This window comes from Varanus komodoensis, unplaced genomic scaffold (genome assembly GCF_004798865.1).
Source record: "Varanus komodoensis strain SLA01 unplaced genomic scaffold, ASM479886v1 scaffold113, whole genome shotgun sequence".
Taxonomy (NCBI): domain Eukaryota; kingdom Metazoa; phylum Chordata; class Lepidosauria; order Squamata; family Varanidae; genus Varanus; species Varanus komodoensis.
Genome location: NW_025335325.1, coordinates 80,358 through 107,695, shown reverse-complemented (window position 1 = coordinate 107,695; position 27,338 = coordinate 80,358). Strand labels below are relative to the sequence as shown.

At 48.1% G+C, this 27,338-nt stretch overlaps 2 protein-coding genes across 3 annotated transcripts in view; one reads left to right on the top strand and one right to left on the bottom strand.

Annotated features, from left to right (window-relative positions):
• SPPL2B (signal peptide peptidase like 2B) overlaps positions 1-19,567 on the bottom strand; it is a 35,503-nt gene extending 15,936 nt beyond the window's left edge. Inside the window, exons 1-6 of one of the 2 annotated variants that reach the window (XM_044421016.1) lie at positions 19,530-19,567; positions 11,235-11,354; positions 10,918-11,100; positions 3,625-3,714; positions 3,376-3,515; positions 516-658 (exon numbers count right to left, since the gene is read on the bottom strand). In XM_044421016.1, coding sequence (XP_044276951.1) covers positions 516-658; positions 3,376-3,515; positions 3,625-3,714; positions 10,918-11,100; positions 11,235-11,336 — 658 coding nt within the window. In that variant the 5' untranslated portion in view covers positions 11,337-11,354; positions 19,530-19,567. The remainder of the gene's footprint in view (positions 1-515; positions 659-3,375; positions 3,516-3,624; positions 3,715-10,917; positions 11,101-11,234; positions 11,355-19,529) is intronic. The other variant, XM_044421015.1, reaches the window with a different exon arrangement.
• Positions 19,568-19,785: 218 nt separating this feature from the next.
• LSM7 (LSM7 homolog, U6 small nuclear RNA and mRNA degradation associated) lies at positions 19,786-27,100 on the top strand. Its single transcript, XM_044421018.1, has 4 exons — positions 19,786-20,016; positions 23,382-23,472; positions 25,619-25,690; positions 26,399-27,100. The coding sequence occupies exons 1-4, from the start codon at positions 20,011-20,013 to the stop codon at positions 26,539-26,541; spliced, it is 312 nt and encodes a 103-aa protein (XP_044276953.1). The 5' UTR covers positions 19,786-20,010; the 3' UTR covers positions 26,542-27,100.
• Positions 27,101-27,338: the final 238 nt, after the last annotated feature.

Below are 27,338 nucleotides of genomic sequence, written 5' to 3'. Positions count from 1 at the left end.
TAGTCTGACCCCAGCTCCAGCCGGCTCCGCTCAGTGAGACACAGAAAGCGAGTGAGGCAGAAGGGGCCTCCCGGGCCATCTAGTCCTACCCCAGCTGCAGCTGGCTCTGCTCATGACATGCGCACCATGAGCCATGCCTACCAAAAGAAGGGGCTGCTCCTCATTTAACACACGGCAGTCTCTGGAACTAAATGCATCCATCTGGATGACAATCTTTCTATTTAATTCTATATGCATATTATTCTTTTATCATTCAACACGTCCATAGTGGGTTGCAATGGGTGTCCTAAATGCGTCCGTTTGGCTGACGATCTTAACCGGGGCTTATTTTTGGGCTAGCACTTCTATTCTGAGCATCCTGAAAAATCATGCTAGGTCTTATTTTCTGGTTAGTCTTATTTTTGGGGAAACACAATGTTTGGCTTTCTGTTTCGTAAGGGGGAGCTTCAACTGGCCCCAGGAAGCAAGGCTTCCCAACCCCTCTGGGTGTCTCCCATCAAGCAAGCAGTCCCTACCAAGTTGATCGTAGAAGTAGTAGAGAAGAACCAGCATGGAGCAACACATGACCACGAAAACGCAGATCATGATAGGGGTCACGTCCACCGTCTCGTCATCCTGCTTCTCAGCCCCGTCGTCCCTCTTGTGCTTCATGTATCGCCTGGAAGAGAAAAGGCTGTCAGCAGCCCAAGCAAAAGTGGATCGCTCACCTTGTTCCTCCAGGAGTCCTGCAGAGATCAACTATCAGGAGCTCCCCAAGAGCAAGCAGGGACAGAACCAGGTGGTCTGGACTGGGACACCTGGTAGATCAATGGTTAATTCACTGGCTGTCTTTACTGGTATGTGTGAGTCTATTTTATCCGAGGTGTTTTGATTTATGGATTTCTCTTTTCTATGATCAAGAATTGTTTTATTGCATTTATGTATGTGTTTATGTTCTTGGACTGTAAGCAACCCAGAGAGACTTTGGGTTATGGGGTGGCATCGAAATGGGATTAAAGAAATAAGTAAAAATAAATCAGATGCCTTAGGATCTTGTCCACTGGATGTAAACAATCCCCCAGCCCCTTTTCTCTTCTCTAGTCCTCCCGCACAGTGGGGCAGCTGGAGAGGGCCAGGCCCAAGCAGCAGGGCCGTCACACGGCCATTGTGCTGGCCAAGAAGGGGTGGCTGCAATCACAGCATGTGAACAGGGTTGCCAGGAGCATGGAAGTGGGGCTGATCTGTGATTGAATGACCTTTCCCGAGCAGCGCCCCGATTCTTCCCCTCACAGGATGTTGGGACCACCCTCTCCAAGCATCTGCTCGGGGATTCTTAGCATCACTTTCAGCAGCCTTTTCTTGAACTCAATTCCATACATCCTCTTCTCTCCAGGCCAATTGTTCCTGTGTGTCATGCGTTAAATTTCGAGCAGCCATCTCTGTAAGCTGCTCTACGAGTCATGCTGGCCAAGGAACAGCCCCTCTGAATTTTTATAGATGTCTAATCTATTCTATGTCAGTCTTGGGTTATTATATTTATTATGATGCATGTACTGGGTGATTTACTGTATGCTGTCCAGAGCCGTACAGTAATTGGACAGGTTAGAAATACCCCTAATAAATAAATAGATAAATAAAAGTTTTAATTGGTTTTTACTGTGTTTTTACTGTGGGTATGTTGGACATTGTAAGCTGCTGAGGAAGGCGTCAGCGATTATTGCCATCACAGCAATGCAAATAAATTTATTAGAGGATTGATTTGCAAATAAATTGATGCAAACAGATAGATAGATAGAGAGATAGATGCACATGAATAAATAAAATAGATAATGGCTCCTGCTCCTTTGACTGCCACCAGTCGAGGGAGAGGAGAGGGGGAGAGGGTCATCCCACCGGCCTCGAAGTGCGATGTCCCTCCCATCTTTCTTTGTCCTTCCTTCCCCCTTTAATGTGGGGCTCTTTTTGAATGGAGTCCGGGCAGGAGCAGGGATCCTCTTGTTTAAGTAATGGCAGTAGCTACCCCACAAACTTCTGGGTAAGTACAGAAGGATGCAGGAAAAGCTTGGATTGCGAGTAACTCGTTCTGCGAGCATTCTGCAAGACGAGCAAACATTCCCAATGAATCTTAACTTGATAAATGAGCCGTGTATTGCAAGACGAGGACTTGCCACCGAACATCGCATGATCGCAACTGGGCCAACGGTTCTCTCTCTCTCACTGCCATCTCACCCTCTTGTTTTGTGCAAACACAAGTGGGGATTTCAAAGACAGGCCCCTGCTCGTGGACCATGTGAGAATTCACGAGCCTTCGAGAAATGTGAGGCGCAGAAAAACCAGTTCAATGGTATGTGGAGGGTTTCTTGTTCAAGTTGCCCAGAAAGAAAAAGATGCCCTTGAGCTGATAGTGATTCTGTGATCGTGAAAGGCATCCGCCACAATTGCCCTCCTCTGCCTCGTCTCCCTCACACCAGCCACGAAGGTTTTCAAAGGTAATTTGTTTGATTTTTCTCTTCTTTATATTTTGTATTTGCTGTATTGTTTTGTATTATATGACAGTATTGGAATCATTTTATCTGAATGACATTTTAAGAATTAGGGATTTTGGAAGTTTAAGTAACAGTTGCATTTTTATTATATATATTTTCTTTTGAATGTGATTTATTCAATTTTTCTTATTGTTTTAACTGACTGTATTTTATTACTATTATTTATCATCTACTGTATTATTGATTGTATTTTATTACTGTTGTTAATTTTAAGCTTTGTAAGCCACCTTGAGATGTTGTCGTGGAGGATGGAAGAGAAATGTTTTAAATAAATAAATAAATAAATAGGGGGAGGGTTGTGGAACAAAGCATCTGAGTTGCCATAATTTTAATCGAGAAACTTGCTTTGCTATACAAGTGCTTTGGAGTCTTGTTTCCAAAACAAATTATGCCCGCAAACCAAGTTTTTACTGTACTCAGATGAATGCTACCAAATCAATGAAGACGCCTGCAGAGCCTCCATGTCCAGGAACACGTCCCCCCAGAATATTTGCTGCTGGGATCAGCAGTGGGTGAGGGAGGGGTTTCAGCAGGGAAGGGCACTGGTAAGAAGAGCAAGAGGTACAACAGAGCCAAGCAGCAGGAGCCAAGCTGCCAGGACTGGGTGGCTCTGAGGAGGCGAGTGTCAGAATCCCAGCGCCGCCGCTCGCCGCTCAAGGGGCAGGACTGAGGGCCGGCAGCATCGTGAGCAGGGGACCAGGGGTGATGCAGAGGCCCTGCAAAGATCAGCAACCAGCAACGGGGCAGAACGGCTGGATTCCCACAGCTGAAATGCCAGGCTTTGCCCCGAGGAAGGATGGGGACTCTGAGGGGTCGAGGCCTCCCTGCCGCAATGGCCCTTCCCACTCACTTCTTCACATCTCGGCTTCCAGCCCAGTACCCGCCGACGGCCACCGTGCCGACGGCCATCACGAAGATGATCACCATGTTGTAGTCCAGGACTGGCTCATTGGGGGCATACATGGCCACCGTCACTGAGGGCCCGAAGCTCTGAAGGAACACAGACCGAAAGGGGGTGAGGGGGAGAGAAAGGCAGAGGGGGAACGCGCTGCCTGCCAGCGATCCCAAAGGACCACGCGCTGCATGGGAGAGTGCTTACCCTGCCGATGTCCAACATGTCAGTGTAGCTCAACAGGGCCACCGGAATGTCGATCTCTTCGTACTGGCTACGGTTGCCAGCAGGGGGGACCTGGGGCCACAAAAGAGGGAACAGATGGAGGGGATTTATGATTGATTGATTGATTGATTGATTGACTGGGAAGATGTTTAACCCACCCAATCACTATGTGTCTCTGGACAGCTGACAACAATGATTCAAAAATACAACAATGTAAGACATCCTATTAATAGCCCAAACAATAATAATATTAACAACACTGATAACCCATGACTGGTATTTGAAAACACATTTTTTAAAACTTTAACATACTGGATGAATAAAAAGGTTTCCTTCATGGAATCAGCGAACTAAAATGGACAGGAATGGATGAATTGAATTCAGAGGACCATCAGGTATACTACTGCGGGCAAGGATCCCTCAGAAGAAATGGAGAAGCCTTCATAGTCAATAAAAGAGTAGGAAAAGCAGTACTGGGATACAGTCTCCAAAATGACGGAATGATCTCAGTTCGAATCCAAGACAAACCATTCAACATCACAGTAGTCCATGTCTTTGCCCCAACCACTGGTGCTGAAGAGGCTGAAGTTGACCGGTTCTATGAAGGCCTACAACACCTTCTAGAATTAACTCCAAAACATGATGTCCTTATCTTCATGCGGGATTGGAATGCTAAAGTAGGAAGCCAAAAGATAGCCGGAATAACAGGCAAGTACGGCCTTGGAGTACAAAATGAAGCAGGGCGCAGGCTGGTAGAATTTTATCTAGAGAATACGGTGGTCATAGCAAACACTTTTCCAACAACCCAAGAGACGACTCTGCACATGGACATCACCAGACAGTCAGCACAGAAATCAGATTGACTATGTGCTCTGCAGCCAAAGATGGAGAAGCTCCATACAGTCAGTAAAAACTAGACCAGGAGCCGACTGTGGTTCAGATCATGAGCTTCTTGTTGCAAAATTCGCTTAAAATGAAGAAAGTAGGGAAAAGCACTAGGCCACTCAGGTATGACCTAAATCATATCCCTGATGAATATACAGTAGAGGTGACAAATGGATTTAAGGAATTAGATCTGACAGACAGAGTGCCTGAAGAACTATGGACAGAGGTTCGCAACGTTGTACCAGAGGTAGCAACTAAAACCATCCCAAAGAAAAAGAAATACAAGAAAACGAAATGGCTGTCTGAGGAAGCTTTACAAAGAGCTGAGGAAAGGGAAGAGAAAAGTAAGGGAGAAAAGGAAAGGTACACCCAACTGAATGCAGAATTCCAGAGAATAGCTAGAAGAGATCAGAATGCCTTCTTAAATGAACAGTGCAAAGAAATAAGAAAACAATAAAACAGGGAGGACCAGAGATATCTTCAAGAAAATTGGAGATATGAAGGGAACGTTTCATGCAAAGATGGGCAAGATAAAGGACCAAAATGGCAGGGACCTAACAGAGGCAGAAGAGATCAAGAAGAGGTGGCAAGATTACACAGAGGAGCTAGACAAGAAAGAGCTTAATGTCCCTGATAACCATGATGGGGTGGTCACTGACCTTGAGCCAGACATCCTGGAATGTGAAGTCAAATGGGCCTTAGGAAGTCTGAGCAGCAACAAAGCGAGTGGAGGAGACACTATTCCAGCTGAGCTTTTCAAAATCCTAAAAGACGATGCAGTAACAGTGCTGCACTCAATATGCCAGCAAATTTGGAAAACTCAACAGTGGCCACAGGATGGGAAAGGGCCAGTTTACATTCCAGTTCCAAAAAAGGGCAATGCCAAAGACTGTTTGAACTACCTCACCATTGCACTCATTTCACATGCTAGCAAAGTGATGCTCCAAATCCTACAAGCTAGGCTCCAGCAGTATGTGGGCCGAGAACTACCAGAAGCACAGGCCGGGTTTCGAAGAGGCAGAGGAACTAGAGATCAAATTGCCAACATACGCTGGATCATGGAGAAAGCTAGGGAGTTCCAGAAAAACATCTACTTCTGCTTCATTGACTATGCTAAAGCCTTTGATTGTGTGGATCACAGCAAATTGTGGCAGGTTCTTAAAGAGATGGGAGTACCAGACCATCTTATTGGTCTCTTGAGAAACCTATAAGAGGGTCAACAAGAAACAGTGAGAACTGGCCACAGAACCACTGATTGGTTCAAAACTGAGAAAGGAGTTCGGCAAGGCTGTATACTGTCGCCCTGCCTATTTAACTTATATCCAGAGCACATCATGAGAAAGGCAGGGCTAGATGAATCACCAGTTGGAACTAAGATTGCCAGTAGAAATAACAACAACCTCAGATATGCAGATGATACCACTCTCACGGCAGAAAGTGAAGAGGAACTAAAGAGCCTCTTGATGTAGGTGAAGGAAGAGAGCACAAAAGTTGGCTTGAAACTCAACTTTAAGAAAATGAAGATCATGGCATCCAGTCCTCTCACTTCCTGGCAAATAGATGGGGAAGAAATGGAGGTAGTGACAGATTTTATTTTCCTGGGCTCCAAGATTACCGCAGACGGGGACTGCAGCCAAGAAATTAAAAGACGCTTGCTCCTGGGGAGGAAAGCTATGGCAAATCTAGACAGCATACTAAAAAGCAGAGACATCAACCTGCCAACAAAAGTGCGCACAGTCAAGGCTATGGTTTTCCCCGTTGCAATGTATGGCTGTGAAAGTTGGACCATAAGGAACCCTGAGCGCCAAATGATTGAGGCCACTGAATTGTGGTGCTGGCGGAGACTCCTATGAGTCCCTTGGACCGCAAGGCGATCAAACTGGTCAGTCCTAGAGGAGATCAACCCTGAGTGCTCTTTAGAAGGCCAGATCTTGAAGATGAAACTCAAATACTTTGGCCACCTAGTGAGAAGGAAGGACTCCCTGGAGAAGAGCCTCATGCTGGGAACAATTGAGGGCAAAGGAAGAAGGGGACGGCAGAGGATGAGGTGGCTGGATGGAGTCAGTGAAGCAGTCAGGGTGAGCTTAGGTGGAGTCCAGGGAATGGTGGAGGACAGGAAGGCCTGGAGGAACGTTGTCTACGGGGTTGCGATGAGTTGGACACAACTTTGCGACCAGCAACAACAACAAAAAGGTCTTGACCTGGTGCAGGAAAGCATATAATGTCAGCACCAGGCACACCTCTCTGGGGAGCGCATTCCAAAGCCGGGACACCACCATAGAGAAGACCCTCTTCCAATGGTTCACTCTCCTAACCTCCTTCAAAGAGGGTTTAGGATTTAAGGACTTCACAGGCATCACATAGATGCTGTTACAAAGCCACGCAATTCAAAATCTAGTGTATGCACTGATGGCAGAAGACGGGGCAATGACATCAGCTTGGGCCCCAGCCGGCCTGCTCACACCCCCCACTGAAGCGGACTTAGGCATATGCAAGAAGTAGGTTAGAACAGACAGTCTTCCAGGCTGGTTCTTCTTTGCCTTGGAGCATGCAAACTTCTCCTTGTAGGTGGGTTACCAGGTCTGTGTGAGCCGGGGTCTCGTGCTTTCCTGCCCCCATCTTAGCTGGTAGCTCAAGCTCCCTCGCAGGGTGGCTCTGTGGAGATGCCCTGAGCTCTCTCATGGGCCCTGCATGGCCTTAACACTTCCCAAGTTATTTTCTGACTTGCCTGAGACTGTTTTCCTGATTCAGGCCTGCGTTTTTGTTCCCCTTCCTGCTTTGCCTGCTGCCTGCAGCTCAACTCTGCCTTCTCCCTCAGCCCTTCAGCCCATCTTTCCCTCTGCAGGCTTGCACTAAACTGAACTTTTGACTTGGGCTTCTCTCTGTCTCTGGTCTGGATCGTAGTTCCCAGTCTACTCTCCAGACCAATTTCCTGGCAGTAACCTCCTGCTTTGCAGTTGGGACTAGCAGTCCTTGCTGCGAGACCTCCCAGTCCTGCGGGGGCCTTAGCCCGCCAGAGTTGCCTCGCTCCCAGGGGCCGACTCTGACAGTTTGTGGAAAACCTGAAAATACATATTCTTTCCAAACGGACTCTGCCTTTCAGTCCTTCAAATGCGAACCACAGAGAGTCGTATTTCAGAAACGTGGGTCTGCTTCTCAGAATGTCCTCCAAGGTTGTTTCTTGTGGATGCCTGCCTAGGACTTAAGAGGTACCCTTGGCGGAGGTGGTTCCAAAGGCTTATTAAATGTGGGTCGTGGTGGGGATGTGACTGCGATCCAGCCGGATATGGCCCATTTGGGCTCTGGGACTTTCTGGAGGCCCTATCCTGTCCCTTCCCGCACAGCAGTCAGATGAAAGAAAGCCTCTCATTGGAGCCCATGGGAGTTCCCCCCACAACAGTGGGGGAGGCAATTTTGAGGAAGGGTGTAAGTTTCCCTTCCCCACCCACTGCCATGTGGTCCAGGAGCGGTTACCCACAGAAGAAAGCCCCCCACTGCTCTACAGATCATTTGCAAATCATGCTTACATGCATTTTTTGATGTTGTCTCTGAAAAACATGGTCAGGGAATTTGTGGCCGGTGAGAGGGTACAAGTGCCATCATCCATCACGGGTAGCTATGCTGTGTGGACTGATGGGAATCGTGCTCCTACCATATCTGGGGGGCAGGGGAACATGTTTTCTATCTGTGTGGTCAAAGGTTTACCGAAAGTGGTTTTTAAAAAATTCATTACTTATTTTGAATTTTGGTATGCTCAGTGTTTGCAGATTCTTGCCAGGTTTTTCTGAAAACACAACCATTCTTACTGTTTGCTGAAAACTGAATAGCAGCAGGGCTACTTTCTTGGGAGTAAACACTACTGAATTCACTGGAATTTACTTCTGAGTAAGCATGCTTGAGATTCAGTGGCTAGACCTGCTTCTAGTTGGGCTAGTTTTTGCCAGACTAGAGGAGTCTTTGCTGTAGGGGTCTTCCGCTCTTTGTCCTCCAGATGTTTTAGGATTCGCCTCCAGGTAGCCCTAGCCAGTATGGCCAGTGGTCAGGAATGCTGGGAGTCACAGCAGAACTGGCCGGGAAAGACTGTTTTACACCGTGCTTCTCTGTTTGCAGCACCAGCTCCCTAGGAGATGGGACCTGCCCTTGTAGCTAATGGGCTGGATTTTTTAAAATGGGAATTGTATCAGATTCTGGGGAGTGGCAGGTAATTAATTGGATCAGAGCAGCCGCAGAGGCATTTTAACCTTGTTGTAGTCCTGAGGAAAGTTCCTCTTATGTTGGCATTTGCTTTTGGGGGCAGTCTTCTGTATAGTATTTGCCCGATTTGCCCTCCCGCCCTCTGAGATTGGCAGCAGAAGCCCTCCTCCGGGAGCCCTCCGGGAGTAGGAGGGTGAGCACCCGGAGGAGGGCCTTCTCTGCAGTGGCGCCCCGTCTATGGAATGCGCTCCCCAGAGAGGTCCGCCTGGTGCCATCATTATATGCTTTTCAGCGCCAGGTCAAGACCTTTTTATTTAATCAATATTTTAATAAATTTTATATTGAATTTTATTACCGTATTTTATTTGCAGCCAGAGTGGGATGTCAATTTATTTACATTATTTTATGTATTTTGGAATTTTATTTGTGTAAGCCGTCCTGAGGTTCTCGCAAAGGACGGCATACAAATATCTAAAACAGAATAGAATAGAATAAAGAAGGAAGGAGGATAGAATGAGAAAAGTGACGAGGGGACGGTGGTAACACAAGAGGCGCTGAGCCGCTTCTTCAGAATTGACGGGCCTGGGACACTTTCAGAAGGAAAGTCAAGACTCCCCCTGAAGGAGATGAGGAGGGTGACTCCCCAGAGCAGGGTCTTCTTTGCAGTGGTACCCCAACTGTGGAATTCACTCTCCAGAGAGGTTCACTTCATTCTTTTTAGCGCCAGGTCAAATCCTTTTAATCTTCCCAATGTTTTCATAGGATCATAGAATAACAGAGTTGGAAGGGGCCGTGAAGGCCATCAGGTCCAACCCCTGGATCATGGAAACATGGAATAGTACAATAAATTAAACACATATGCTGCATAGGCCTCAAGCAGCTGTGCAAATGGCAGATGATTTCTCATTTTCAAAGAACCATGATAGTTAAGAAAAGGCTCAGGAAGGAGTATTAATATTGAGGGAGGTCACAAAGAAAATCAAACGTATTAGCGCTAGGAAGGGCTAAATCAAGTGCTGGAAACAGACCCTGACAAGCAAGTGCTCTGTGCCCAAGACAGAAATGCAGTGGAAAATAGAAGCCCCTTCCAACTCCAAGACCCAGGAGAGAGGCAGAGCACTTTCTCTACAGACTTGCCATGTCACTGGGATGGAATGAGCAGCAGGAAGGGGCTAGATGGGGTTCTTCCCACCTCTAGGGTGATTGTCCACCCTCGGCATGAGCTGAGACACCTCCATCACGGCACCTCGGAGGTGGAGATGCTCTGACACCTGCAATGGCGGCCTGCAGTCCAGAATGGGGGCCTGAGGCCCTGCAAGGTTCCATCTCCTCCTTACCCTACTGGGAAGGGGGCACTATGGTGGGAGAAAAAACAGGGAGGGAAAAGCGGACAGCGGCAGTGCCATTCCTCAAAAGCAGCTGCGCCTCTTCGAGAGCTACAGTTAGACTACCGTGTTTCCCAGAAAATGAGACCGGGTCTTAGGTTAATTTTTGCTCTAAAGGACGCATCAGGGCTTATTTTCAGATGTCTTATTCTTCCTTCTGAGAGCTGTGAGATTTTTGCCTCGAGAGGACTCCACAATCCCCTTCTTGTCATCAATGGAATCGCTCTTTCTTTTGCACCCATCTCATGGGGATGGCGGGGGGGGGGGTGTTCAAACCAGGATTCCTTTTAAAGCTACCGTTAAATCAAGTGTTAATTGAAGACTTGTGAGGCAGAATTGGCAACATGTGAGTGCATGAGGCACATCCATCACAACACACAACGTATCGAATTATGAAACACGCCCATTCATTATGAAGTGCGCACGTTATCCGTGTGTCTGTCCTCAGATCTGTCATTCAACAATGAGTCTCACGTTCATCTGTTTACACAGGTCTGTGCCTCTCGTCCAAATCCCCGCTTGGGGATTTGCAAATACTTAATTATAATTTCTATTATCATTTAAAGTTTTAATATCAACAATATTATTTATTTACATTTAATTCTATATTAATATCATTCTTTTATAATTCAATCCATCTGTCATGCGTTGCAACGGATGTCCTACATGCATCCGTCTGGCTGACAGTCTTTCTAATTCTATATTAATATTATTCTTTTATAATTCAATCCATCCATCCTAAATGTGTCCATCTGGTTGACAATCTTAACTGGGCTTATTTCTGGGGAAACAGGGTAGGACAGAAACTCACCAGCCTCTCTCGGCTGACAATCAGGAGACCTCGGGCACCGTTGATCTGAGCTAGGCGCACTTTTTCGTAGAAGGTGCAATTCCCCCGCATCACCATGGGGATTGTGTTGAAGAAGCCCCCATTGGGCACGTCAGACGGCGCACACAAGACAGACACCGTCTGGTCCTGCAGCAGAAGGGGGGCCTGGAGGAGAAAAGGAGCAAGGAGGTTAGAAGCAAGTTCTCAGTTTGGCACTGCACCCTCAGCAGCTGGAGAGTCTGCCTGAGGCCCAGGAGGGGTCCAAAGAGGCCCCTTCAGGCCAGCTTGAATCGACTCACCGCCTTGCCCAGGTCGTGAGGTAGGTGGGCCCACTGGGAATTGAAGAGGATACAATAGTCTTTTCCTTTGCTGCTCCCTCTCTCCGAGAAGACACGGACCATGCCAAACTCACCAGACACCTGCAAAACAGAGAAGAACGGATGTGCTGTTGCCGGGATCAAGGAGGACTAGCATCCTGCGCTTCATACGATGGTGGACTGTTACTTTGAGACAGCACCCTGGCAGCTCCAGAGGGCAGGAGGACAAAGGAGGGGGGGACTCAGCACCTTGTCCCCTGTGTGCCCTCCCATCAGATCTGAGGCAGAGGCCCTGTTCTGGGAGCCCTCCTGAAAGACAATTAGGAGGGAGAGTCCCTGGAGCAGGGCCTTCTCTGTGGTGGCACCCCGACCATAGAATATGCTCCCCAGAGAGGTTCACCTGGCACCAACATTACATTTTTACAGGCATCAAGAAACCCCGCTTTTATTTTTCCATTATTCTGTGCTATGCTAGTCACAAAGTCGTGTCCGACCTATCGCAACCCCATGGACAACATTCCTCCAGGCCTTCCTGTCCTCCACTATCCCCCGGAGTCCAGCCAAGCTCACGCCGACTGCTTCACTGACTCCATCCAGGCACCTCATCCTCTGCCATCCCCTTCTTCCTTTGCCCTCAATTGTTCCCAGCATCAGGCTCTTCTCCAGTGAGTCCTTCTTTCTCATTAGGCGGCCAAAGTATTTGAGTTTCATCTTCAGGATCTGGCCTTCTAAAGAGCAGTCAGGGTTGATTTCCTCTAGGACTGACTGGTTTGATCACCTTGCGGTCCAAGGGACTCACAGGAGTCTCCGCCAGCACCACAATTCAAAGGCCTCAATTCTTTGGCGCTCAGCCTTCCTCATGGTCCAACTTTCACAGCCATACGTTGCAACTGGGAAAACAATAGTCTTGACTATACGCACTTTTGTTGGCAGGTTGATGTCTCTGCTTTTTAGTATGTTTTCTAGACTTGCCATAGCTTTCCTCCCCAGGAGCAAGCATCTTTTAATTTCTTGGCTGCAGTCCCTCTCTGGGGTGGTCTTGGAACCCAGGAAAATAAAATCTGTCACTACCTCCATTTCTTCCCCATCTATTTGCCAGGAAGTGAGAGGACCAGATGCCATGATCTTCATTTTCTTAAAGCTGAGTTTCAAGCCAACTTTTGCCCTCCCTTCCTTCACTCACATCAAGAGGCTCTTTAGTTCCTCTTCACTTTCTGTCATTAGAGTGGTATCATAGAGGTTGTTGATATTTCTCCCGGCAGTCTTAATTCCAGCTTGTGATTCATCTAGTTCCCTCCACCCTGCTTTCCCATGATGTGCTCTGCATATAAGTTAAATAGGCAATTAATTGATTTTAATTGGGATTTTAGTATTACTAGTCCGATGCGGGGGGGGGGCGGTTGTTCTGTTCTATTTATTTATTGTGAGATGTTCTGTAGGGGATGGAATGGAAACGCTTTTATAAATAAACAAATAATGGACCAAAGAGAAAGACCTTAAAGCAGGCAAAGACAATCTAGCAATCACCCTATGTTTTGCAATACACTTCCCAGAAGCCCCAGCAGCATAGACAATTATCAAGGATTATGGGATTCATGGTCCAAAACACCTGGATGTCACCAGGTTGCCTCCTCCTACATTAAGAGCATACAAAACAGGGCTGCACTCCTATGCATTATTCTCTTTTATTGATTGATTTATTGAAGGTTTCTGTATGCCATCCCAATTGCTAAAAAACTATCTGGGCAGCTTACAGAGAACAAACCAAAAAACAGAACGCATCACAACAACACACATCTAAAAGAAAGAAAAAAGTACACCGCATCTAAAATAGTAATAAAAACAAGGTCAAAACCAGTTAATTATTAAAATACTGGGAAAGGAAAAAGGTCTTTGCCTGGCGCTGAAAGGAAGAGAGCGATGGCACCAGGGGAACCTCCCTGGGAAGTGAATTCCATAGATGGGGCACCATCACTGAAAAGGCCCTGGTCCGAGTAACTGCCCTCCTGATTTCCTTCAAAGAGGATTTCCCACTGGAGGGCCTCTGCCTCTAATCTCAAGGGGTGGGCAGGCATATAGGATAAAAGGTGCTCCTTCAGGTATCCTGGACCCAAGCAATTTAGGACCTTACAGGTGATTACCAACACCTTAAATTTGGTCCCAACTTCAACTGGTAGCCAGTGTAAACAATATAGGACCGGCATGATATGGGAATATCTTTTGTCCTGCAACAGCCTTGAAAGCTAAGAGGATTGATTCTCAGTTGCTTTCCCTGGTTGGAAACATGGCAGAAGCACCCTCTCCTCTATCAGAGAGCCATGAACACCCAGAGGATCTTTCAGATTGCAAGCATGCAAAAGCAGGAACCACAGGAGGGCTGTCTGAATATCAGTTGCTCAGGGGGCTTTTTCAGCTGAAAAGCAGAGAGTACTCATGTTACTTTGTTCAAGAATAGGCTAAACATGCACATGGTAGGCATGTCATGAGCAGAACCGGCTAGAGCCAGGGGTCAGACTAGATGACCCGGGAGACAACTTCTGCCTTGCTCTGTTTCTATGTTTCTAACTGTGCCAGCCTCCGTCTGTTTGGGCAAGAGAAGAGTCCTCCAAATGCCAGCAATGCTCTGCTGGAGTTGTGAGACTTTTTTTCTCCTAACCAGGAAGAGTATTATATTTTATTAGGATATTTCTATCTTGTCCAACAGGACATGTCTCTGGATGGCTTACAGAGTGATAAAGATCCAATCAATACAATAGCAAAAGAAAATGAGATTGGAAATAAATCATATCTGAATTAACATTTTACACTTTAAAATCTTGGGAGAATAAAAAGGTTTTAATCTGGCACCGAAAAGCATATAAGTCCTATTACTTCAACTGGTTCAAAAGAAAGCCACCAAATTGCTGATGGGGACTGGGTGTCATTCTCAGATAACGCCAGTCCTCTATCAGCTACACTGGCTCCTGAATGAAGTCCAGGCCCAATTTAAGGTGCTGGTATTAACCTATAAAGCCCTAACCGGCTTGGGTCCTGGATACCTGAAGAAACGCCTCCTTCCCTATATGCCCTCCCCCACTTAAGATCTACAGCAGAGGCTCTGCTCTGGGAACACTCCCTGAAGGAGGTAAAGAGGGTGCCCACCCAGAGCAGGGTCTTCCCTGCGGTGGTGCCCTGACTGTGGAATGTGCTACCCAGAGAGGTTTGCCTGGCGCCAACTTTATATTCCTTTCGGTGCCAGGTCAAAACCTTTTTATTTACCCATTATTTTAAGGAATAAGGAATTTTAACTGGTTTTAATATTTACAGTAGCATTTTGTTTTGTTTTTTGTTGGTATTATTTATTTATTAGAACATTTCTATACCGCCCCTTGCCGAAGCCTCGGGGCGGCTTACAACACAATAAAATACAATAAAATACAAAAATAACAATATAAAATTAAAATTAACAATATAAATAAAAATATAAAAGATATAAAATAAGTCACCCTGGCCAGATAAACAAGCAAGTATTGTTAACAATTAAAATGATGTTTAAATAAAAAGGTCTTCACCTGGCACCAAAAAACAAATAACGACAGCACCAGGCGGACCTCTCTGGGGAGCGCATTCCATAGATTGGGCGCCACCGCAGAGAAAGCCCTCCTCCGAGTACCTACCCTCCTAATTTCTTTCACGGAGGGCTCCCGGAGAAGGGCCTCTCCCGCAGATCTCAAGGGGCGGGCGGGCGGGCGGGTGTATATGGACATAAGCGCTCGTTCAGGTAACCAGGACCCAAGCCGTTTAGGGCTTTATAGGTCATAACCAACATCTTGAATTGGGCCCGGGCTTCAATGGGAAGCCAGTGAAGCTGACGGAGGACTGGAGTCATGTGAGCATAACGCCCCGTTCCCGTCAGCAACCTGGCAGCTCTATTTTGCACCAATTGAAGTGTTCGGACCGTCTTCAGGGGAAGCCCCACGTAAAGCGCATTACAGAAGTCAAGGCAGGAAGTCACCAGCGCGTCTGTCACCATCGCCAGGCAGTCGTACTCCAGGTAGGGGCGCAGCTGATTAATCAGCCGAAGCTGAAGGAAAGCGCTCCTCGCCACCGCTGTCACCTGAGCTTCCAATGAAAGCTCCAGGTCGAGGCGTACTCCTAAGCTGCAGACCTTGTCCTAAGAGGGAGTGCAACCCCATTCAGGACCAGGTCAAACCCACCCACTCCAAAGCCCGATCCGCCAACCAACAGGACCTCCGTCTTGTCTGGATTGAGCTTCAGTTTATTGGCTCTCATCCAGCCCATTACTTCGGCCAAGCACCAGTTCAGCACAGCCACTGCCTCACCTGGATTAGTGGAAAACGAGAGGTAGAGCTGGGTATCATCAGCGTACTGATGATTCCGCAGCCCACACCTCCTGATGACCTCTCCCAGCGGTTTCATGTAGATGTTGAATAGCAAGGGGGACAAAATGGAGCCCTGTGGTACTCCATGGCATAGCTGCCATGGTGCAGAGCCATAGTCCCCCAGCACCACCTTCTGGAATTGGCCGTTGAGATAGGAGCGGAACCACTGCAAAGCAGTGCCTCTGACCCCCAATCCCGCTAGCCTATCCAGAAGGATACCATGGTCTATGGTATCGAAAGCCGCTGAGAGGTCCAGAAGAACCAACAGGGACGCACTCCCCCTGTCCTTCTCCCTGCACAGGTCATCGTACAGGGCGACCAAGGCAGATTCAGTACCGTACCCGGGTCTGAAGCCGGACTGAAAACGGGTCCAGATAATCAGTTTCATCCAAGAGTGCTTGGAGTTGTCCCGCCACCACCCGCTCTAGCACCTTGCCCAGAAACGAGATGTTGGCCACAGGTCTATAGTTAGTGGCCATCTCTGGATCCAGTGACACTTTCTTTAGGACCGGTCGGACTACCGCCTCCTTTAAAGGGGCAGGCACCCGATCCTCCATCAGAGAAGCGTTAACCACTTCCAAGATCCAGGTCCCAATCCCGTGCTTGGAATTATTTATTAACCAAGACGGGCAAGGGTCCAATAGGCAAGTGGTGGGACGTACTCGTCCAAGCACCTTGTCCACATCATCGGGCCACAATAACTGAAATTCATCCAATAATTCTGGACCAGACGGCAGCATTGGCATCTCCCCAAAAACCTCTGATTCATTAGTGGTGTCCAGCTCGTGACGAATCTGAGCGATTTTCTCCCTGAAATGCCTGGCAAAGTCGTCATAGCGGGCCTTTGAGGGTGGAACCGGATCTTCCTTAGGACCCGGGTGAACCAGGCCTTGCACCACTCGAAAAAGCTCCGCCGGACAGCATTGTGAGGAGGCAATGGAAGCGGAAAAAAACTTCTTTTTCGCCGCCTTCACTGCCACAGCATAGGCTCGATAGTGGGCTCTCAAGTGTGCTCAGTCAGATTCATCCCGTGATTTCCTCCACCTATGCTCTAGCCACCTCCCAACCTGCTTCATCGTCCGCAATTCAGGTGTATACCAAGGGGAAGAGCGGGCTCTGCCCGGTGGGAGAGGACGCTTAGGAGCGATCGTGTCCACAGCCCTGGTCATCTCCCCGTTCCACAGTTCAACCAGAGTTTCGACATGAGCACCAGTCTTGTCAGCCAGAAACTCCCCCAGGGCTTTCAGGAATCCATCCAGATCCATCCGGCTCCGGGGGCGGACCCACACAATCGGGTCCGCACCCTTACAGAGGGAGAGGTCGCTCTCGAGCACAAACCTCACCAGGAAGTGATCTGACCATGACAGGGGAGTCAAACATAAATTCCTCACCCTCAGGTCACCCTCTTTCTGCCCCGTCGAGAAAACCAGGTCCAGAGTGTGTCCACGTTCATGGGTTGGGCCGGAGACATGTTGAGACAGCCCCATGGCCGTCATGGAGGCCATGAAGTCCTGAGCCGCCCCGGACAGACCAGCCTCGGCATGGAGATTGAAGTCCCCCAGGACCAACATCCTGGCGGTCCTCAACACCAGGTCCGAGACGGTCTCTGTCAGCTCAGACAGGGAGACTGTTGGGCAGAAGGGTGCATGGTACACCAACAGAATCCCCAATCTGTCTCGGTCGCCCAACACCAAGTAGAGGCACTCCAGCCCTGGCCTCGAAGGGACCGGAAGTCCTGTGAGGGAGATGGAGGCTCGGTAAACCAAAGCGACCCCCCCTCCCCTCCCCTCTGGGCTTGAACAGTGCTGAACCAGATACCTGGGCGGGCACAGTTGAAAGAGGGCAACATCCCCCCCCCCGCCCAGGTCTCCGTTATGCAAGCCAGGTCGGCCCCCTCCTCCGCAATCAAGTCATGGATGAGGGAAGATTTATAATTGACTGACCTGGCATTGAGCAGCAGCACCGTCAGGCCTGAGGGGCGGTTGACGAGACTCCCTGGCACCCTCTGGCTGGGGGCAGAACCAGAAAGAGGGACAGGTATCAGCCATCTGTCCCTCCTTCTTCTACGCGGACACCTTAAGCCCCCACCACTGTTACGTCCATTGCCCATGACCATGCCAATGGCAGCGCCCGCGCGCTCCCCAGGAAACAAAAATGTGGACATGGCCAGGGACGACTCCATAAAACAGATTAAAACAGAATAAAATTATAAAAGCAGTTAAAGAAAAAAAAACTCCCCCTTCCCTAACATTCAACGGTAGGCGGGCCAATTTCAACAAATGTATGTCATTTACTTATTGCTCTGTTTCTTTATTGTTCTAATTATTGTAAGCCATCCTGGGAAAATTTTCATGTAGAGCAGGGTAGAAATATTTTACATAGATAATAAATAAATAAAGATAACAAACGTTGGCACCAGGCAAACTACTCTGGGGAGGGTATTAAACCCTCTATATTGGAATCAAATTACTTTACAGCTAGAATATCTCTTGCTTTGGATTAATATTGGTCCCAGTACTGGATGAGTGCTGACAAAATACCCTGCCCTACAAAACGATCTTCAGGGTACCATCCTACGCTTGATTAGCCATAAACGGTCATACAACTCCCACCCTTCCTGGCCAGGAAACAAAACCATGCTGCTCCCAGCGTTATGATCCAATTTCCCAGAAAGCAGATTTTCACAGGGATTTATTTATTTTATTTATTTATTAATTAAAACATTTTTATGCCGCCCCATTCGCCGAAGCCTCGGGGCGGCTCACATCAATAAATTAAAATAATTATAATATAAATTAAAATATAAATATAAAATTAAAATACAACAGTACAGTATAAAATAAGCCGCCCTGGCCAGATAAAACCAATAATGTTAACAGTTAAAATGCCGCTTGAATAAAAAGGTCTTCGCCTGGCGCCGAAAAGCAAATAACGACGGCGCCAGGCGGACCTCTCTGGGGAGCGCGTTCCATAACTTAGGCGCCACCGCGGAGAAGGCCCTCCTCCGAGTACCCACCCTCCTAATTTCTTTCATGGAGGGTTCCCGGAGAAGGGCCTCCCCCGCCGATCTCAAGGGGCGGCTGGGCATATATGGATGCAAGCGCTCCTTCAGGTAACCATTTATTTAGAATAAAAAAATTTAGAATTTAGGACATCTTAGGAAACCCCTGTCCACCGTACAACATGGAGGGGAGGAAGGACATTTTAATTTTGCTTCTAAGTGCTATTGGGTGCAAATATAAAGCTCAACAAAAACTCCTGCATTTTTAACTCAATCCTATGCATGTTTAGTGGAGGAAAAAAGCCCTACAGTTCCCTGACGTGAGTATGCTGGGACTTTCTTCCCCTGCTTAAACAGGTAGGCGTGCTCCATACATAACTAAGCGGTTCACTGGGAGGCCAGCTGTGCGATTTACCGCAGGATCAACTCAGTGCAAAGAGATCAAACCAACTTAAGGGAGATCACCCCTGACTCTCTAGAAGGCCAGATCCTAAAGATGAAGCTCAGATACTTCGGCCACCTGATGTGAAGGAGCAACCCGCCGGAGATGCTGGGAACGATCGAGGGCAAGAGGAGGAGGGACGGCGGAGGAGGAGGTGGTGGCTGGATGGGGTCCCTGGGGCGGTGGGTGTGGGGTCTGGTGGATTCCAGCTGGAGGACAGGAGAGCCTGGAGTCGACGGGGTCGCGATGGCTCGGGCACGGCTGGGCGACCAACACCGACCCAGTGAGTGCCGGGCATCCCCCGGGGGATGGGGAAGGAGAGGCGCTTGGGCCCATTTCGCGGAGGGACTACTGAGGTGGGGAAAAGGGCGACGCGAGCGCGGGCTGCAAGGCGAAGGGGCCCACGACCCACCCCGTCCGCGCGGCAGCTTCCTCCCGGGAGGAAGCCTTACCTGGGCGGCCAGCAGCAGCAGCAGCAGCAGCAGCAGCGGCCCGGGCGGGCCCCGCCGCCCCGCAGCCGCCGCCGCCATCGCGCCTATTGTCCTCTCCGGCGCCAGAGACGACGCGGGGGGGGCGCTTCCGGCCGGGCGAGGCCGGCGCCTGGTTACCCGGCAACGCGGCACGGCAGCACTTCCGGTCGCGCGCCGCCCGCGCGGGCCGCGACGGGGCCGCGGCGTTTCCGCGCGCTCGCGCAGCAGAAGCAGCGCCTCCAGGCCCGGGAAATGAAGGCCCTTCAAAACCGGACCGTGCGGTCCTCATTCCGCTGCTGCATGGACGCTAATTAGGGGCAGGGGCTGCTCCGCCCGCCCCCCCCCGGCCGACCCCCTCGCGCCCGATCGGCGGAAGGGGCGAGCCCGGCAGGCGGATCCGGTGGCAGGAGCCGCGGCGGTGCGAGGGGAAGTGACGCTGCGCGGGAGACCTGCGCAGAGCAAGATGGCGGTGAGTGGCGCCTGCCCCGAGCAGCGCGCGTTGGCCCCCCAGGAGGAGATCCAGGGTGCCCCCTCCCCGGGCCTGGGCCGCAGGGCCACCTCCCCCCCCCACCCCACGCTTCCTTCCTCCCATCCATGTGGACAGGCCCCTAGCTTTCTCGCAGAGGCCGCCTCTACTTGGCCCCCGGGCCGAATCCGTGGGGCATCATCCCCAAGCCCAGCTTGGGCATCATCATCATCATCATCATTATTATTATTATTATTATTATAACATTTCTATGCCGCCCCTTGCCGAAACCTCGGGGCGGCTTACAACATGATAAAATACATTGAAATACAATAGTACATAATAAATTACCATTCAATATAAAAATACAAACATACATTGATTTACAAATACAAAATTAAAATGATCAGTATAAAATAAAAATATAGGAGAAAGAGAAGGAAGAAGAAGTTGCCCAGGCCAGATCATATGTTTTAACCATTGAAATGATGTTTAAATAAAAAGGTCTTGACCTGGCGCCGAAAAACCAGTAACGACGGTGCCAGGCGGACCTCTTTGGGGAGTGAATTCCATAGGTTGGGCGCCACCGCAGAGAAAGCCCTCCTCCGGGTACTTACTCTCCTAATTTCTTTCGTGGAGGGTTCCCGGAGAAGGGACTCTCCCGCAGATCTCAAAGGGCGGTCGGGCATATACGGGCGTAAGCGCTCGTTCAGGTAGCCAGGACCCAAGCCGTTTAGGGCTTTATAGGTCATAATCAACACCTTGAATTGGGCCCGGGCTTCAATGGGCAGCCAGTGAAGCTGACGGAGGACGAGTCATGTGAGCATAACGCCCCGTCCCCGTCAGCAACCTGGCAGCTCTATTTTGCACCAATTGAAGTGTTTGGACTGTCTTCAGGGGAAGCCCCACGTAAAGCGCGTTACAGAAGTCTAGGCGGGAAGTCACCAGCGTGTGTGTCACCGTCGCCAGGCAGTCGTACTCCAGGTAGGGGCGCAGCTGATTAATCAGCCGAAGCTGAAGGAAGGCGCTCCTCGCCACCGCTGTCACCTGAGCTTCCAAAGAAAGCTCCGGGTCGAGCTGGCAGCAGTGGAGTTGGGGCGCTTCCTCTTTTCCGATTTCAAATCAGTCCCTGATCTGAACCATGAGGACTAGAAGAGGAGGTCGCTGGAAAACCTCGTGTAGAATTTATTTATTTACTATCCATTTATCAGGATATTTCTCACCTGTCCAATACAAAACGTCTCCGGACGGCTTAGAGAGGAATAAATAGCCAATAATACAATAACAAGATAAAACCATAACAAGATGAAAAGCGACTTGTTTTATTTAATTTGTATTTATCAGGATATTTCTAACCTGTCCAATAAAAAACTCCTCTAGACGGCTTGTTCTTGTAGGTATTAGTTGCCAAGTCACGTCCGACCCATCGCGACCCCAAGGACAACATTCCTCCAGGCCTTCCTGTCCTCCACCATCCCCCAGAGTCTACCCAAGCTCACACCAACTGCTTCAGTGACTCCATCTAGCCATCTCATCCTCTGCCGTCCCCTTCTTTTGCCTTCAATTGTTCCCAGCATCAGGCTTTTCTCCAGGGAGTCCTTCCTTCTCATTAGGTGGCCAAAGTATTTGAGTTTCATCTTCAGGATATGGCCTTCTAAAGAGCAGTCAGGGTTGATCTCCTCTAGGACTGACCAGTTTGATCGCCTTGCAGGCCAAGGGACTCACAGGAGTTTCCTCCAGCAGCACAATTCAAAGGCCTCAATTCTTCGGCGCTCTGCCTTCCTTATGGTCCAGCTTTCACAGCCATGCATTGCAACTGGGAAAACCATAGCCTTGACTATACACACTTTTGTTGGCAGGGCGATGTCTCTGCTTTTTAGTATGCTGTCTAGATTTGCCATAGCTTTCCTCCCCAGGAGCAAGCGTCTTTTAATTTCTTGGCTGCCGTCCCTGTCTGCGGTGATCCTGGAGCCCAGGAAAATAAAATCTGTCACTACCTCCATTTCTTCCCCATCTATTTGCCAGGAAATGAGAGGACCAGATGCCATGAGCTTCATTTTCTTAAAGTTGAGTTTCAAGCCAACTTTTGCACTCCCTTCCTTCACTCACATCAAGAGGCTCTTTAGTTCCTCTTCACTTTCTGCCATGAGAGTGGTATCATCTGCATATCTGAGGTTGTTATTTCTCCCCGCAATCTTCATTCCAACTTGTGATTCATCTAGCCCCACCTTTCTCATGATGTGCTCTGCATATGGGTAGGGCGACAATATACAGCCTTGCTGAACTCCTTTCCCAATTTTGAACCAATCATTGATTCCATATCATGTTCTCACTGTTGCTTCTTGACCCGCATATAGGTTTCTCAAGAGACAAATAGGATGGTCTGGGACTCCCATCTCTCTAAGAACCTGCCACAATTTGCCGTGATCCACACAATCAAAGGCTTTAGCATCGTCAATGAAGCAGAAGTAGATGTTTTTCTGGAACTCCTTAGCTTTCTCCATGATCCGGCGTATGTTGGCAATTTGATCTCTAGTTCCTCTGCCTCTTTGAAATCCTGCCTGTACTTCTGGTAGTTCTCAGTCCAAATACTGCTGGAGCCTAGCTTGTAGGATTTGGAGCATCACTTTGCTAGCATGTGAAATGAGTGCAGTGGTGAGGTAGTTCAAACAATCTTTGGCATTGCCCTTTTTTGGAACTGGAATGTAAACTGACCCTTTCCAATCCTGTGGCCACTGCGGAGTTTTCCAAATTTGCTGGCATATTGAGTGTAGCACTTTTACTGCATCGTCTTTTAGGATTTTGAATAGCTCAGCTGGAATACTGTTACCTCCACTGGCTTTGTTGTTGTTCAGACTTCCTAAGGCCCATTTGACTTCACATTCCAGGATGTCTGGCTCGAGGTCAGTGACCACCCCATCGTGGTTATCAGGACATTAAGCTCTTTCTTGTGTAGTACCTCTGTGTAATCTTGCCACCTCTTCTTAATCTCCTCTGCCTCTGTTAGGTCCCCTCATTTTTCTCCTTTATCATGCCCATCTTTGCATGCAACGGTAACCAGGTCCTAAGCCATCCAGTGACAAACCGTAATGGATGGAGGGCGGGGGGGGGGGGGAATATCCTAATAAATAAATCAAATAAATGCTTAGATCACATCGGAATTTCCCTGTACTAAGTCCAACCCTGGGTCTATCCAGTCAACCAGCCAGCAGAAGCCAAGGGTTCAGGCATGGTTTCTCTCCCACCTGGTTATGCCACCAGGCAAAGCAAGGACTGTATCACTAACCTATGGCTCTTCAGCACCCTTTCCTTCTCTCCACTTACTGTGAGACTTGATATGAGCTCCTTGTTTTTCTGCTCTGATTTAGGACAAGGAGAAAAAAAAGAAAGAGAGCATCTTGGACCTGTCGAAATACATCGACAAGACCATCCGTGTGAAGTTTCAGGGAGGCCGGGAAGGTAAGCCATGTCCGGAGTTCCTGTTTCCTGGAGTCTTCTTTTACTGTTTTACTCTCCTGTTGGTGCCATGGTGGTAACCAAGTTCACGTGTTCACAATCTCCCCCATGAATAAGGCACACAGTCATAATCCACCTAGACTTCAGCAAAGCTTTCACCCTAGTGCCATACGACATTCTGATAAGCAAATGAGCAAAGGCTGGACTAGATGGAAAACCTCTTAGGTGGACCCAACATTGGGTGCTGAATCAGACATCTAGAGGACTCATCAGTGGCACCTTCTCAAATTGGATGGAGGTAACTCGTGGGGTGCCACAGGGTTCAGTCCTGGGCCCGGTGCTCTTCAACATCTTCATTAATGACTGAGATGAGGAAGTGAAAGAGAATCACATTTGCAGATGATACAGAACTGTGTGGGATAGCAAACACCCTGGAAGACAGAATGAAGATCCAGGGTGATGCTGATCAACTTGAACACTGGGCTGAAAGCAACAGAATGAGATTCAATAGGCACAAGTGCCAAGTCCTCCACCGAGGAAAAAGAGACCAAAGGCATTGATACAAGATGGGGAATACGTGGCTCAACAGAACTGAAAAAGAACGTGGAGTCATTGTGGACAATCGGCTAAACACGAGCCAACAATGCGACGCAGCAGCAAAAAGTGCAAACACTTGTGGGATGTCTTAGCAGAAGTATGACTTGCAAATCACGAGAAGTATAGTTCCTCTGTACTCACTAGTCAGACCTCACCTGGAATACCGTATCCAGTTCTGGGCACCAAGATTGAAGAAAGATGCAGGTTAATCAGAAAGGGTCTAGCAGAGGGCCAATGATGCAGGGTTTGGAAACACTGCCCTGTGAGGAGGGACTGACGGAACTGGGCAGGATCAGCCCTCAGAAGAGAAGGCTGGGAGGGGGCATGATACCCTTTTTTGCTAAACGTATAGAAAGTCTTCAAAGTTGCTTGTTTTATTATTATTATTATTATTATTATTATTATTATTATTATTATTATAACATTTCTATGCCGCCCCTTGCCGAAACCTCGGGGCGGCTTACAACATGATAAAATACATTGAAATACAATAGTACATCATAAATTACCATTCAATATAACAATACAAAAAATACATTGATTTACAAATACAAAATTAAAATTATCAGTATAAAATAAAAATATAGGAGGAGAAAGAGAAGGAAGAAGAAGTTGCCCAGGCCAGATCATATGTTTTAACAATTGAAATGATGTTTAAATAAAAAGGTCTTGACCTGGCGCCAAAAAACCAGTAACGACGGTGCCAGGCGGACCTCTTTGGGGAGTGAATTCCATAGGTTGGGCGCCACCGCAGAGAAAGCCCTCCTCCAGGTACTTACTCTCCTAATTTCTTTCATGGAGGGTTCCCGGAGAAGGGACTCTCCCGCAGATCTCAAAGGGCGGTCGGGCATATACGGACGTAAGCGCTCGTTCAGGTAGCCAGGACCCAAGCCGTTTAGGGCTTTGTAGGTCATAATCAACACCTTGAATTGGGCCCGGGCTTCAATGGGAAGCCAGTGAAGCTGACGGAGGACTGGAGTCATGTGAGCATAACGCCCCGTCCCCGTCAGCAACCTGGCAGCTCTATTTTGCACCAATTGAAGTGTTCGGACTGTCTTCAGGGGAAGCCCCACATAAAGCGCGTTACAGAAGTCTAGGCGGGAAGTCACCAGCGCGTGTGTCACCGTCGCCAGGCAGTCGTATTCCAGGTAGGGGCGCAGCTGATTAATCAGCCGAAGCTGAAGGAAGGCGTTCCTCGCAAATAAAAACTGAAATACTGCTAAGGGGACAGCAAAATTCATTTGGTCCATTTCACAAAGTGCTGTTAAATATCTGGAATGATGTAAGTTTGTCTTTAAAGATCTCTGAGCAGGGATTAGTAAATTAAAACTGCAGAGTTCTTTGCCAGGTGAAATTGGGAGCTGGGGCGGGGGTGGTATGACGGCAATTTAATTCCTTAGTTTCTCTCCCAGCATTGTCCTGTCTGCCCTGCTCAATTAAATAATTTGGTAATCACCAGTTGAATGTGTAAAGTTTAATTTAATCCCAGGATCTTACATTCAGCCTTCGATTACTGAGAGCACCTGATTTTTTTTTTTTCTTTTTTAAACAGCAAGCGGTGTCTTGAAAGGATTTGACCCGTTACTGAATTTGGTGCTGGATGGTACCATTGAATATATGAGAGGTGCGTATTATGATTCCATGATGCACCGGGAGCCTGTGGAATGAGGATAGGGGGCATCTGAAGCTGGAAGCTGGACTCGACTGGCTGATACCTTCCCTGGGTTAGAACTGGCTAGAGCTGGGTCAGACTAGATGGCTCAGCAGGCCCCTTCTTCCTTGCTCGGTTTCTTTGTTTCTCTGAGTGGAGCCGGCTGGAGCAGGGGTCAGACTAGATGGCCCGGGAGGCCCCTTCTGCCTCCCCTTCTTTGCCCTAAACTGGCCAACAGTCACAGCTTTTAAAGTTTAAACATTTTACTTACGTTTTTATCCTCAGTTGTGTGTTACCATGCTGTATCTATTCAGTGTTTTACATTGTAAGCCTTCCAGAGACGAACTGTAACAGATTGGTCGGAAATACCCCGATAAATACAATAAATACCGAAAAATCTTATGTCCCTGATCTTCAATGGCCCCTTTAGCTATTCTCCTATGAGCTGATGATGACAGTTCTCTGTCTGTTAAGGGACATGACGCTTCAGCCCTTTTAGCCTTTGAATGCATAAAGAAATCGGAAGAATCATGCACCATGCTGGCAGGAGATGGCTGTATTAATTTATTTATTTGGGCTATTTTTATCCTGTCCTATTCCTTGGCCCTTTTGGTTCTTTCCAGCTTCATATTAGGCTTGTCAACAGGCTCAGCTCTTTCTTTCTGTTTTTTTCTTCTCCAGATCCAGATGACCAGTACAAGCTCACCGAGGACACCCGGCAGCTGGGGCTGGTAGTCTGCCGGGGGACCTCGGTGGTCCTCATTTGCCCCCAGGATGGGATGGAGGCCATCCCAAACCCCTTCATTCAGCAGCAAGATGGCTAGCCTCTAATAGGGGCAGCAGTGGAAATCTTGGGACTGAAAAGGGCATCACCCAAGAAGATCTCTGTTCAGTATTTTTTACACTTGTTTTATATGGGAGGAAAACATTGGAATTTCTCGTTTTTTTACTTTGGGTTAGATGCTGCATATTGCGATGGGAAAACCTTGCAGCCAGATGTCCAGAATCCATTTCAAAAAATTCCCCCATTGCAGAAAACTCCAGCCCAAGTTTAGATCCATGAATTAATCCAGGAAGTTTCAGTAAAGACTAACACAGGAGGAGATCCGAGAAATTTTTGTTCCTTTCTCCTTAGAGGCAGCTCCTCCAGGCTTCATTTTTTTTCTGTTGACGGAATCTACATTCCTTTCCAGAGGGTGTGGATTTGGGAGCACATGCTGCTGTCTGGGTTTCTTCTTTTGTACGCTGCACAAATTGTCAGGAATGTTGATGAAGCTAGTGCAGAACTTTCCATGCCTGGCGGTGAATTTTTCTTTATTTTTTTCCATTCTGGTGGAAAGGACTTGTGAGTTCATTAATAATAAAATCTATGCTTGAACACTTGCTTTCTTTGAATGTGGCTGTGATGTTTTGGAATGTAAAAGACAAAGAAGAGCTTCAGACAGACTTAACTGGGGACAGCATGGGATTTCATTTTAATATCCCATTTGGAAAATCCATCAAATTTATTTGAACTTAGAATCATGGAATAGTGGAGTTGGACATTCATTTCTCTTTGAATGTCATAGAGATGGGATAGTGTATTCTCTCTGAAATCCATAATTTAAAATATATATTGTGA